The 13,100-nt window shown below is 47.1% G+C and overlaps 1 protein-coding gene across 1 annotated transcript in view; it reads left to right on the forward strand.

The window, feature by feature from the left end:
• Positions 1-10,078, forward strand: part of Tbc1d9 (TBC1 domain family member 9) — a 104,406-nt gene extending 94,328 nt beyond the window's left edge. Inside the window, exons 17-21 of the mRNA XM_021220208.2 lie at positions 1,159-1,224; positions 2,402-2,488; positions 4,947-5,021; positions 5,108-5,211; positions 8,011-10,078. Coding sequence (XP_021075867.1) covers positions 1,159-1,224; positions 2,402-2,488; positions 4,947-5,021; positions 5,108-5,211; positions 8,011-8,727 — 1,049 coding nt within the window. The 3' untranslated portion in view covers positions 8,728-10,078. The remainder of the gene's footprint in view (positions 1-1,158; positions 1,225-2,401; positions 2,489-4,946; positions 5,022-5,107; positions 5,212-8,010) is intronic.
• Positions 10,079-13,100: the final 3,022 nt, after the last annotated feature.

Here is a 13,100-nt window from a genome sequence, read left to right on the forward strand (position 1 = left end):
CTACATCTTCATCTGAAGGCTGCTAGAAGACTGACTTCCATGTGGTTAGGAGGAGGGTCTCATTGCCCACCCCCACAGTGACACTTCCTCCAACAAGGCCACACCTCCTAATATTGCCACTGAGCAAAGCATATTCAAACCACCACACATCCAGAGAAACAGAAGTTTAGCAGCTTGCCGAGAGTCCACTTCTTAGGCAGCAGTAAGTACCTGCTGTCAGAGCCAACTGCGAGAGCTGCATGTGGTTCACATTCGTCAGAGCCAGGGTGTAAATGAGATGATCCAGCCCAAAAGCCTGTCCTTTGTTTCCCATGCAGAAGACATTTCTTCTACAACAGTCCCAAGAGACATTGGTTCAGTGTTAGCATGGATGCTGGCTATAGATAAGAACCCATGGGGATAATCGTATCGTCCCTTCCCACCGGGATTCCAAGGCCTCTCTTCCCTCTTCCTGAACGGGTTCACCTTCAGTTAGGGACTGCAGTAAATACTTCTAGAAGATTTTTCTGATTCCAGGAGCAGCTCAGAGTTTAAGGAGAGTAGCAGGACTCTTTTGATTAAACCTTATAAAGGCAGAATAAATTAAAATGAAGACTAGACTAGAACAAGTTAAAACAAATATTTCAGGGAACTCAAAAGCATTGAGGAAGGATTTCCCAAGTAAGGAATTTGGAGTTAATCTTAAATGTGCTCTTCGTTCAGTTCTCATTTTGTAGTTGTTTAGGATGCTAAGGCCCAGTCTTAGGATCTTTCCCATGAATAATTCAGTTATGATATATATAGTTATATATAAATATATAATAGTTAATATATTTAAAATCTTTGCATGTGAGAATATGTAGTTCTTTATGTGTCATGGGGTCCCAGTGTCAATTACTGGTAGATTTTTCTGTCATTATCACCTCACAAAGGGGAAACTGAGGCTAGAGAGAGGTGGACCCTTCTGCGGTGCACAGTTGTGAAGCACAAAGCATTTGAAGCCAAACCTCCTGGGTCGAGAGTCTTAACTAACGTAGGCCCCGGGCAGAACTCGTGTCACACAGTGTCTTTGACTAGATAGATAACTAGAAAAGAGCTCACTGAGCCTGGGGTGGGGGGTGGGATGGGCGTCACTAACCCACAGGACATATTTCACACTGGCTCTTTCTCGATTTCTAGGTGCTGCATGCCATGGGGACCTCACAGAGAAACTCAAACTCCTGTACAAAATGCACGTCTTGCCTGGTAAGTGGACTACGAGAGGCTGCACGCATACTGACTGGCACACATGCACACTGACACACCAAGACCTGGCTCCACATCGCTTCCTTGGGTGGCATCTCTCTGCCTGTCAAAGGCCAGCCTGAGGTGCTGCTTCACATGAGTCCCTGAATGCTGCCCTTGACTTGGCTGTCATTTGCCTGTCTCAGAAACGAGTTGAGCTCATGGGAAGCATGACAGCCATCTTCAAGGGAAAGGGCAGCCTTCAGTGGCATAGGTAGCAGGTGGTTCCCATTAATGTATTTATTTAGTTTACACCTTAATCACAGCTTCCCCTTTCCTCCTCCCACCTCGCCTCCCTTCATTCCTCCCCTCCCCTCCCTTCATTCCTCCCCTCCCCTTCTCCTCAGAAAAGTTTATCAACTCCTCTCATGGATAGATCAACCCACCTTGGCATCTCAAGTTGCAGTAAGAGACTAGGTGCTGCTTCTTCTGTTGAGGCTCAGTCAAGGCAGCCCACTTAGGGGAAAGGGATCCAAAGGCAGGTGACAGAGTCAGAGGCAGCCTCTGCTCCTGCTCTTAGGGGTCTCACGTGAAGATCGAGCTGCACGGCTGTCACATCTGTGCAGAAGGCCTAGGACTGTCCCATGCATGTTCTCTGATTGGTGGTTCAGTCTCTGAAAGCCTCTGTGGGCCCAGGTTAGTTGATTCTGTAGGTTTCTTGTGGTGTCCTTGGCCTCTCCGGCTCCTTCAGTCCTTTGCGTAGAGGTTTTGACGTTGGAGGGTACAACCAGGCATGCCGCTGAGGCTTGGAGTTGAGTTTTAAATAAGACCGGTCTTAGCTGGGGTGGATCTATCAAATACTGAAAATCATTCACACCCCCAGATGGGAGCAAATGTGGGCTTGAGTAGCAGTGTCCTATAACTGATCCAGAAAGTACTGTCTCAGAGTCTTTGAGAAATTGTTCCGATAGAGGGGAAACTCAAAGGCAGGGACGGGGACGGGGACGGGGGCAGGAGGGGGGGTAGAAAGAAGATGGAGTTAGAATGGGCAAAGTGACCCCACTGACCCCACAGATGCCTCCGAGGCCTCCCGGCCCTCCATCCCACTTTGCTGACTTTAGATCTTCATCCTCCCCTGTCCCTCCCTGGTGTGGCAGAGCTGACACCTCCTCACGTGTCTGTGTCCCCTCTCTCACAGAGCCATCCTGCGATCAAGATGAGCCCGACTCTGCCTTTGAAGCGACTCAGTACTTTTTTGAAGACATCACCCCAGAATGCACACATGGTAGGTGAAGTTCCCACCCCCCAAGGAGACTGTTTTTTGTCTCCTGTAGAGCCTGCCTTTACTGGGGAGACTTAACTCCAAAGTTAGTCAGAGAAGTCTGTAAGTAGGTTTGCCTAACAGTCAGGAGGCAGTGACCTTGCCTTCTTAGGTTCTCAGTTTAGAGAGGGTTCTTCTCTCATGCAAATGCTTCTGAAATGGTCACAGGCCACACTGTGGGTATCTTTGCTTCTTCAGAGTGTTTTTTTTCTACTTCCAGAATCCCTATCACTTTGCTGGGTGTTTCAAAATACAGACTAAAATACACAAGATAAGCGGGAAATTGTGCTCATACAATACCCAGTTATTCATATTCTGACATTTTGCTTTTCCATACTTTCCTATTAGTGTATGTGATTATGCGCACACACAGTACACCCATCTAAACTGAGATCTGGCTACTTACAAACTTCTAGTTTTTGGTTGGTTTGTTTGTTTGTTTGTTTGAGACAGGGTTTCTCTGTATAGCCCAGGCTGTCCTGGAACTCACTTTGTAGACCAGGCTGGCCTCGAACTCAGAAATCCACCTGCCTCTGCCTCCCGAGTGCTGGGATTAAAGGCATGAGCCACCATGCCCGGCCAAACTTCTGGTTTTGTTTTTGCTAAAATTCTGGGGACCGAATCCAGGGCCTCGCTCGTGGAAGGATTCTCTACACTTCTTTTCACGTGTGCATATGCACATGTATGTCACAGAGCATGTTTGGAGGTCAGAGGAGAACTTGCTGCAGTCGATTCTCTCCTTACCACGTGGGTCCCAAGGACTGAAGTCGGGTCATTAGGCTTGGCAGCAGGAATGAGCCCAGTTTGCCAGCTCCCATTTTTATTGTTCTATTAGATGTGTATATATATATGTGCCTCATTAATTATCGTTTTCCTTAAAATGCAGTGAGAAGGTGATGTCATTAGGACTTTTTTTCTGAAAAGATTGTCATTTCCTCTGATGCCCACCAAAAATCTCCTTGTCACAATGGGCCACCCGCACCCCACCCCCTGTGACCTCCCCGCCACTCGCACACCTATGTTATGGTGTTACCAGAACAAGCTGTACCCAAAGTCCTTCTGCCAAGACGTCTCCGATACCAAAATCTGAATTTCTAACATGGTATGGAAGATGGCAAAAGTCGATGAACTCCCACCTTATGGCCACACAGTGTCAGATGAGGGCTTCCACTATGCTGAGTCCTGTGTCCATCAGTTCACGCACAGTAATAAATCTCTTTAGCAGCCTGGGAAACAAATTCATAGAAGGATAGTTTTTAAATGGTTGCATAATAACCAGTGCCCGGGTTTGCTGCACACCAAGTAGTATGGGGGTCTATTTGTTTCCTATTGCCTTTTTCATGAAGCAGGAAAGAGATGTCCTGTCCCTCTAGCTAAAACGCTGCTAAGGTGGGTTGGAAATCCATTTGCGGCTGAGTTAGCCGAGGAAGTACAGGAAGCATTCACAGCTTCAAATCCATCAGAGTCTGAGACCGTTTGTCTTCCCGGTATCTGTGTGTCCTGTCCTGTCCAGTTTCAAGAGGAAAACACAGTTGTAACTGGGTTCTTCAAAAATCATATTTTAGAGTTGCCAAATTATGTTCTCTTGCTTCTCCTAGCATTTCCGTTTCCCTTAAAGGATATGGTCTTGATCCTGTTGCAAGTCACAGCAGATGCTCCAGAGGCTGTAAGGTCCCAGGCAGGACGGAGGAATGGAGGCTTATGGGAAAGCACCACCACCTCCAGTAGCTTCTAAAGACCGCATGACATCATCCTTTTAATCCCTCATTGTACAATAAACCCCAGCTCTGAGAAATAAATCTGGGGCCATCCTTCACCTAGAAGTGGAGTTGTCAGATAAAATATACCCAATGAAATTCAAATTTCTGGCTGGAGAGATGACTCGGTGGTTAAGAGCACTGACTGTCTTGAGTTCAATTCCCAGCAACCACATGGTGGCTCACAACCATCCGTGATGAGATCTGATGCCTGTCTTCTGGTGTGTCTGAAGGCAGCTATGGTGTATTCATATACATAAAATAAATAAGTAATTCTTTTTAAAAATTCAAATTTCTAAAGAATAACTTGTATACATCATGTGCGATTAGAAATGCACTTTCACCAAAAGATTATCTGACATGGGATGCTGGCTATGTATGTATGTATGTATGTATGCACTGTGAAGATTCGTGTGTGAGTGTGGAAGCTGGAATGGAGCTGGAGTGACAGGCAGTCTTCAGCCACCTGATGTAGGACATGAGAGTCAAACTCTGGGTCTCTCACTGCAAGAGCACCATAGCATGAATAACGCTCTCCAGCCAGTGTTAACGTTTCTGTTTGCCAAGTCAGGCCACCCTGTCTGCAGAGTCTTCATTTTCTACTTCACGAAGCTCATGGTTTAAATTCTCTAACACCCCTCTTTCTTCCGAATATCCCCCGATAGTCGTTGGCTTGGACAGTAGAGGCAAGCAGAGTGCGGACGACGGCTTCATCACAGTGAGTCTGAAGCAGGACAGAGGTACAGATACCCTCTTCTCTGATTACCAGCCTGATGGTCTTGTTTCTTGATCTATGAGTGCTCATCTCTTGACTTTTGGGTTTTAGGGAAAAGGGCGAATTCTCAAGAAAACCGTAATTACCTAAAACTCTGGACCGCAGAAAATAAGTCTAAGTCAAAAACTGCCAAGGATTTGCCCAAGCTGAATCAGGTAAGAGGCTGTCCTTTGCAGCCAGATATAAATGTAGATTAAAATATCTCCTAAAGACAGCGAGGACTTGGGGGTACTTAACTATTTTCTGCCTGGATCTGTTTTGGTGTTTTGTTTTTTAAGACAGGGTTTCTCTGTGTAGCCCTGGCTGGCCTGGAACTCACAGAGATCCACCTGTCTCTGCCTCTTGAATGCTGGGATTAAAGGTGTGCACCACTGTCACCCTTTGGATTTTTTTTTTTTTAAAGACAGGGTGTCATGTAGTCCAGGCTGGCTTCCAACTAACTATTTAGCTGAAGATGACCTTGAATTTTTGATTCTCCTGCCTCCACCTCCCAAGTGCACAGGCATGTACCCACCATATCCAGTTTATGCAGTACTGTGAGTCGAACCCTGGACTTCACGTATGCCAGGCAAGCACTCTAAATTGACCTATATCTCTAGTCCCATTTGGATTTATTTCTTTTGCATCAAAAATTATGCTCCGTTGTGAGAAAATGTGCTCCTAAAAGAAAACTTGAACAGTGTACTCAGCTCTGAGACTACGTGTACTCCATCCCAACTGGCAGGGTTACCCTCAGATACTCAGAAGTTAAAGTTCTGCTGTCTTATATCACTGCGCTCAGCAATAGAAATGTCCTGAAAAGCTAAAGCATATTGGGGAAGAGATATAAGTGGGTATAGTCACGGAACGGCGAGTTTCCAGCTAAGGTGCTGCTCTGTACGGGGAGGTGAGGAGTTGTGTCATGGGAGACTCTACTATAGCTAACCTTGGGAGCAGTCTTCCAAACTTCAGAGACGTGAGGAGAGATGAGTCTGATGCCTCCTTAAGGTTCTTCAACTAGGAGGAAAAGATGAGAGAGAGAGAGAGAGAGAGAGAGAGAGAGAGAGAGAGAGAGANTTTTGGTTTTTCGAGACAGGGTTTCTCTGTGTAGCCCTGGCTGTCCTGGAACTCACTCTGTAGACCAGGCTGGCCTTGAACTCACTCTAGACCAGGCTGCACAGGCACGATTTTTTAAAATATCCCCAGCTCTCTCTGTAGATCTCTGAACTCCCCAGCCATGGATGTAATGGGTTGTCTCTCTTGCCTGTAACCAAGCCACCCTAGCTGAGCACGTGAGCCCTCTACTATGGGACATAAGCTTGAATCCACATGTGTAGTGTGAGAGAACTTCCTAGGGGAGATATGATATATACTCACAGCTACTCACCCCAGAAAGGAAACCCACCAAAGGGACCAAAGTAACAACTGCACCAAAGTCCAATTTGTTAAACCAGTGCATTTTATTGGGGATGATTTCCAGGAGTCTACTTGATTCAAAAGCAGCTGCATCCCTGCAAAGCCCACTCCAGCATGGGTGAAAAGCCCTGAGAGCTGCAACCCTGGAGCCCTCTGCACAGCTTGCAGGCTGGGAATGCCCTCTGCACAGCTCTGAGGGTCAGAGTCTCCTCCCTGGCCCCAGGCAGTTGTTTAAGGCTTTGTCTGTAAAGGTGGGGTGGGGATGGGTGTAGGTGCAGAGGGCAGGGCCTCTCCGACCCTTTGCAGGATTCAATATTCCAGAACATACGTTGTTTGTTCACATCCTGAGTCTCCTGTATTTCCACCCAACTCCTGGAAGAAAGGATTATATCCTGGGAAACTGTTCTACACTACCATGGGGTTCGCAGATCAGCCTCAGTTTTAAGAGCATAAGCTGGCTCCTTTGCCTCCCTTTGCCTGCGATTATCTGATGCTGATTCACTTTCTGCCTTCCTCATGAACATGCGGCTTTCTCATCACAGGAGCATGGGGTGGGAGAGCCCCGAGATAACTGAGAGAGAGGGAGAGAGAGAGAGAGAGAGAGAGAGAGAGAGAGAGAGAGAGAGAGAGAGAGAGAGAGAGAGAGAGGAGAGAGAGATCGCAGTGCCCAGCATGATGGTCCATGCCAGTAGCACTGAGGAGGCAGAAGAAGGGGATAATGAGTTTGAAGCTAGCCTGGGCTACATAGTGAAACCCTGTTTCAAAACAACCAAAGTGGATGGGGGCAGAAGAAGAAGAGGAAGAAACTAAGCAAGATGTAACTTATCCACAGTGTGTGAGGAGTATATTTCCATGTACCTAGGCACAACTATATGGGTGCGTGTACGGCGGCCAGAGGACAACCTCAGCTACCATCCCTCAGGAACCACCACCCTTGTGTTTTTTTTTTGTTGTTGTTGTTGTTGGGTTTTTTTTTTGGTTTTTCAAGACAGGGTTTCTCTGTATAGCTCTGGCTGTCCTGGAACTCACTTTGTAGACCAGGCTGGCCTCGAACTCAGAAGTCCGCCTGCCTCTGCCTCCCAAGTGCTGGGATTAAAGGCGTGCGCCACCACCCCCGGCCACCCTTGTGTTTTGAGACAGAGTCTCTCATTGGCCCGGAGCTCACCAAGTAGGCAAAGCTGGCTGGCCAGTGAGCCCCAAGGGTCCATCTGTCTGTCTGCTCCGATGCTGGGATAGCAAGTGCATGCCCCCTCACCTTCCCCCCCTTTAAAATATGGCTTCTCAGGAGACTCCACAACTTTACCAGCTGAGCGACCTCCCCAGCCTCTGCCTCAGTCATCCTCCACTCTTGGTGATGAGTCTGTGAAGGTTTTTACCATTTCATCCTTGCTCTTTTTGTGGATGGTTCAAATTTTCAAAGGGGGAGGTCTAATAAAGATGCTTTAACAGTAGGTCCATCCCTTCTTTGTAGAGCATTTCCCAGGGGCTTTGAGAGTCGTAGTTTAAATAGCTGTTTAGTCCCTCCTCTTAGATCCTTGCCTTCCCTACTCGTTCTCCAGGGGCAGTTTATCGAGCTCTGTAAGACCATGTACAACATGTTCAGTGAAGACCCCAATGAGCAGGAGCTTTACCATGCCACAGCTGCGGTGACCAGCCTCCTGCTGGAGATCGGAGAGGTTGGCAAGTTCTTCATTACTCAGCCCGCAAAGGAAGATGCAGTTCCTGGACCACCCTGCGGCCAGGCCATCCCAGGCATGCTCTTCCCTAAGAAGGGGTCCAGCCAGTCCTATGTGGTGGAGTCCGCAGAGCCACTCGCAGCTAGCCTGGCAGTGGACAGTGAGGAGCACTCCCTGGGAGGGCAGATGGAGGACATTAAACTGGAGGACTCCTCACCCAGGGACAACGGGGCCTGCTCCTCCATGTTGATCTCCGATGATGATACCAAGGATGACAGCTCCATGTCATCCTACTCGGTGCTGAGCGCCGGCTCCCACGAGGAGGACAAACTGCACTGTGAGGACATCGGGGAGGACACAGTCCTGGTGCGTAGCAGTCAGGGTAGAGCCACCCTGCCCAGGAGCAGCAGCCTGGACCGGGACTGGGCCATCACCTTTGAGCAGTTCCTAGCCTCGCTCTTGACAGAGCCTGCTCTCGTGAAGTACTTTGACAAGCCAGTGTGCATGATGGCCAGGGTCACCAGTGCAAAGAACATCCGTATGATGGGCAAGCCCCTCACCTCAGCCAGTGACTACGAAATCTCTGCCCTGTCAGGCTGATGTGAGAAGGGAAGCCAAGGAGTTTTTTTATGTTCGTCTGTGTTGGGGTTGTGGGGAAGGGCTCTTTCCTTTTAAATTAAATATTTATTAGTACCTGGCTTAAAAAGCCTAGTGTTTTCATAATGTAATACAATGAAAAAATGGTGAGAAATAGATACCCCCAAAGTAAGGCGCTAACGGTCTGCCTACGAGGCATGGCTACCAGAACCTTCTTTATTCAGTGATTTTCCCCCCAAAGACCAAACTGTCAGTGAAATGTGTATTATAACTTAGTACTCTTACTGTAACCATAGTAAGAAAATATCTCTGTTCTTGCTAATAAAGACCGCCATGCTCTGAGGTAACATTAGACCTAGGAGGAAAATGGAGCGTTGCGAACAAGGCTGTTTGTAGAAGGAAGGGGCATTGTCAGCTGGGGTAAATCTCGAAGTACTTTAGTGAGACTTCAAAATATTTTTTAAGATTTGAAATATATTTCATAAAAATCCTCTATCCAAAAATCATATTCTACACTGGTCCCCCATTCAAGGGGGACACATTTGGGTTTCAGGTAATTATGAAAATATAAATGATTTTGCATGATGCTAGAGCGGCATATTTGATCAGAGTGGACATTGACAACTTGCCCTGATTATTCATGTTAGCTATCCGGGGGGGAAAACGCAATTCATCTGAGAACCCGAATGTGAGTGCGAAGAGGTCCCAGCACACAGGATCCAGCTTTTTTTTCAGCTTTTGTTTTTGAAGGACTAGAAGTCCTGATGCCTCTCGTGTGAGGTTTTTAGATTCTTGTTACTCATTGAAAATACAGCAAAATAATAATAATAATAAAATTAAAAGAATGATCTTTACCACTTCCATACTTTCTGTAGAGTCAAGAAATTATATCACGTACCACATATGGCCAGCTTCCCATTAAGTCGCTATAGAGGTTGCGTTTGCAGCAAGGGTGTTCTGCAGAATGACACAACTAGATGTTTAAAACAGAACCTGTCACTTTATTTAACAGAATGGAATGTTCTGGCTCCTGGAGGGGTGTGGACATCAAAGCTGGCACGCCTGCACTTTGAATCCTTATTTCCGTTTCCTGCTGTTAACTTTTGTTGGTTGCAGTTGCTGGGAGGCCTTCCGCTGGGGCTCTCAGCCTCACAACCTTGTTCATGTTCCTGTTCACGTTACCTCTGCCTGTTCTGAGGTTGCTTTCCAACAGTCCCTTCGTTCATTACATACCGTGTCCTTTCTTTAGCTGTCCCAGATGTGAATTTTTTATTATTATTATTTTGTTTGCAGAGTGATTTTTAAACTGTCAAATGAAGGAGTTATGAACCTCAGCTAGGATCAATGTGAACAAATAAAATACTTCAAATATGGCTTGGTGTCTTTGCGCTTGAGTTTCTGCCTGCTTGAGTTTCTGCCTGAGCCCATATGTTGTTCCTTTGACAATTTTGTAGGGATGACCCTACAGCAGACTACCATTTCGAGTAAGTAAAATTTTACGAGAAAATATTGAGATAAGAAAATGTGTAGAGCCAAGAAATATTTCTTAAAAATAAAAGTACAGTGCAGCATTACAAAAATATTTGAAATTAAAAAAGATGGTTTATGTTAGTGTTTCCATTACCGTGAAGAGATACCATGACCACAGCAACTCTTACAAAGGCAAACATTTAGTTTGGATTGGGTTACAGTTTCAGAGGTTTAGCCAATTATTACCATGGCAGAAAGCATGGCAGCACGCAGGCAGACATGGTGTTCAAGATGGAACTGAGAGCTCTGCCTCTTAATCTTCTGGGAGCAAGGAGAAATTGTGTACCGCACTAGGCATAGTTTGAGCATTTCCAACCTCTAAGCTAGCCTCCACAGTGACGCACTCACTCCTACTGAGGACACACCTCCTAATGGTGCCACTCCCTGTGGGCCAATCATTCAAACACAAAAGCCTGGGGGCCATTCCTATTCAAACCACCAGTTATCTAATTGTAAAGGCTTGGGGCTAGGGAGATGGTTCAGCAGTTAAGAATGTCCACATCGCTTTCAGAGGACCAGAATTCTGTTCCCAGCACCCATGATGGGCAGCTCGAAATGGCCTGTAAGACACCTCAGGAATGCTGAGAGCAGGAGAAAGAGTCTTCCCCAGGGCAGAGTACACAAATCGGTTCTCCAATACCAAGTGGTTCACTCTGAAAACACACGCACGTGCGCACACACACACACACACACACACACGCACGCGCACACACACACACACACACGCGCGCGCGCGCACACACACGCACGCACACACACACACACGCGCGCGCGCGCATGCACGCGTGCACACATACGTAACTACATAGAGTGAACAAGTTGTACTTGCATATTGTTTATGTAGATGTGTGTGTGTGTACGTGTGTGTGTGTGTAAAACAACAATTAATGAAATAAGAGGCAATGAGGGAGCATTAGGGGGTAGGGAATGAAAGGAGGAAAGATGTAAATAATTATAATTTCTAAAATAACTGTTTAAATGGCCTGTAGCTCTGGCTCCAAGGGCTACCCAAGTCCTCTGACTTCTGTGAGCACCTGCACTCATGTCACAATTAAAAAAAAAAAAAAAAAGAGTTTAAAGTGCCTGTTTTTATATATGTCAAAACATCAGAAGTCCCTGTTTGACCCTTATCTGTGCACTGCGATGCTCCTTGACATTGAGTCATTTGGAGTCAGTATCTGACTTAACTCTAAAGTCCTTGCTCCATTATCCCACGTTTTCCCGCCTGTAAAGATCATTGAACCTCAAGAAAGGATCTCAGATCTGACCCCGCTTGACCAGCACAGCCGAGGGGAGGGGGAAGGGACTCCAGCTGAAGCAGGGTAGCGGGGCACTGCAGGGCCCCACCTCCTGATTGGACAACTCAGCTGTGACACTGCATTTCTATCTTCAGGCACATCATAGCGCTCTCCCTCCCAGCGACATCGTGTTCCAGAGTGGCGATCAGCAGTCGGTTTTCCTGTGAAGCTGCCTGGGCAGGAGCCCCCGGCCCTGTCTTCCCTCTGTATCAGAGCAACCACCTCAGAGATCCCTTCCCCTGTTTGCAGCTGGATGATTTGCTGATTTCAGAGAGCCATGGCCAGGGGGCTCTGTGACCTTAACAGGAAGCGGGAAGGCAGTTCGGCTCAACATGGCTCAGTATCAGGTGTTGGTTCCAACTTCAGAAGTCTTACTCCGAGCAGTTTCTCTGAGGCATATTTAACAACAGCATCCTTTGGTGAAAATGGTTCTGGTGTTGACTGATTCAGTTCCACATGCATAACAAGCGTACACAGATCTGCTTGAGGAACAAACTAAGCTAACTGTTAAACTGATTGACACTTGTGAGGCCCGTAGAGCTTAGGTCCTGTAGTCTGACTAAAACAAGCTTAACAACAAGGGTCTCAGGGAGGATCGGACCTCACGGCCCAAATGTCACCAGGCTAGAAAACAAGTCCACGTCAGCTTCTGGCCACATAACAGGTATCGTGTTCCTTCTCTTGAAGGAGCGACCCTGTATGCACAGCAGTCCAGGTTCTCCTAATGCTTATCTGTGAGCACAGAGCCCGCCGTGCCTCCTACAGACTGTGTCCCTCCACCTGCCTTACAGTGATGGTGCCATGTGATCTGCCCAGAGCCCACTGTGATGTTTACGACTCCATCTGCAGTCCACTGACGTCCGTGTGACTCAGCCCACGCCTCCCTCCTAAAACTTCTGTCTTCTCAATGTGCGGCAGAGACATTGGGTGTTCCAGTCACTCTTGGCACCTGTGATGATACCAAAATAGACCAAGTATCTGCTCTCCTTGCCCGGATTTTACCACATGCACCCCCATTGTTTTCTTTCCACATTTCTCCCAGTTACTTCTTAGCTTAATTAATAATGTCACTATCCATTTGGCACCGTTCTTAATACCTCCTGGGCTCCACCTAGAATCACCTGGGAAGAGAGTGTCAGCGAGGGACTGTCTAGATCAGTTTGACCTGGGGGGGGTTTCTCTTGATTATCTTAATGTGACAAGACCCTGCCCACTGTGGGTGGCACCATTCCCTGGGTTGGGTTCTGGACCATGTAAGAGTGGAGAAGGTGAGCTGACCAGCAAGCATGCATGCATGCATTTCTCTCTACTCCTGAATGTGCGTGTGACTAGCCATGTCATCTTCCAACCTTGATTGCCCTATAAAGCTGAGACAAACCCCTTTCCCGCTAAGTTAGTTTTGTCAGGATATTTTATGAAAGCAACAGAAATGAAACTAGGAGACCCACGTCTGGCCACTGAGCGCAGTTGCCATCTCCTCCTGTCCTCCTTGAGTCCATGGTTCCTCTAGTGCCAGCTATACCTTGAACTCAGCCTTGTAGCCACTGT

The sequence above is a fragment of the Mus pahari genome, chromosome 20 (assembly GCF_900095145.1).
Source record: "Mus pahari chromosome 20, PAHARI_EIJ_v1.1, whole genome shotgun sequence".
NCBI lineage: Eukaryota > Metazoa > Chordata > Mammalia > Rodentia > Muridae > Mus > Mus pahari.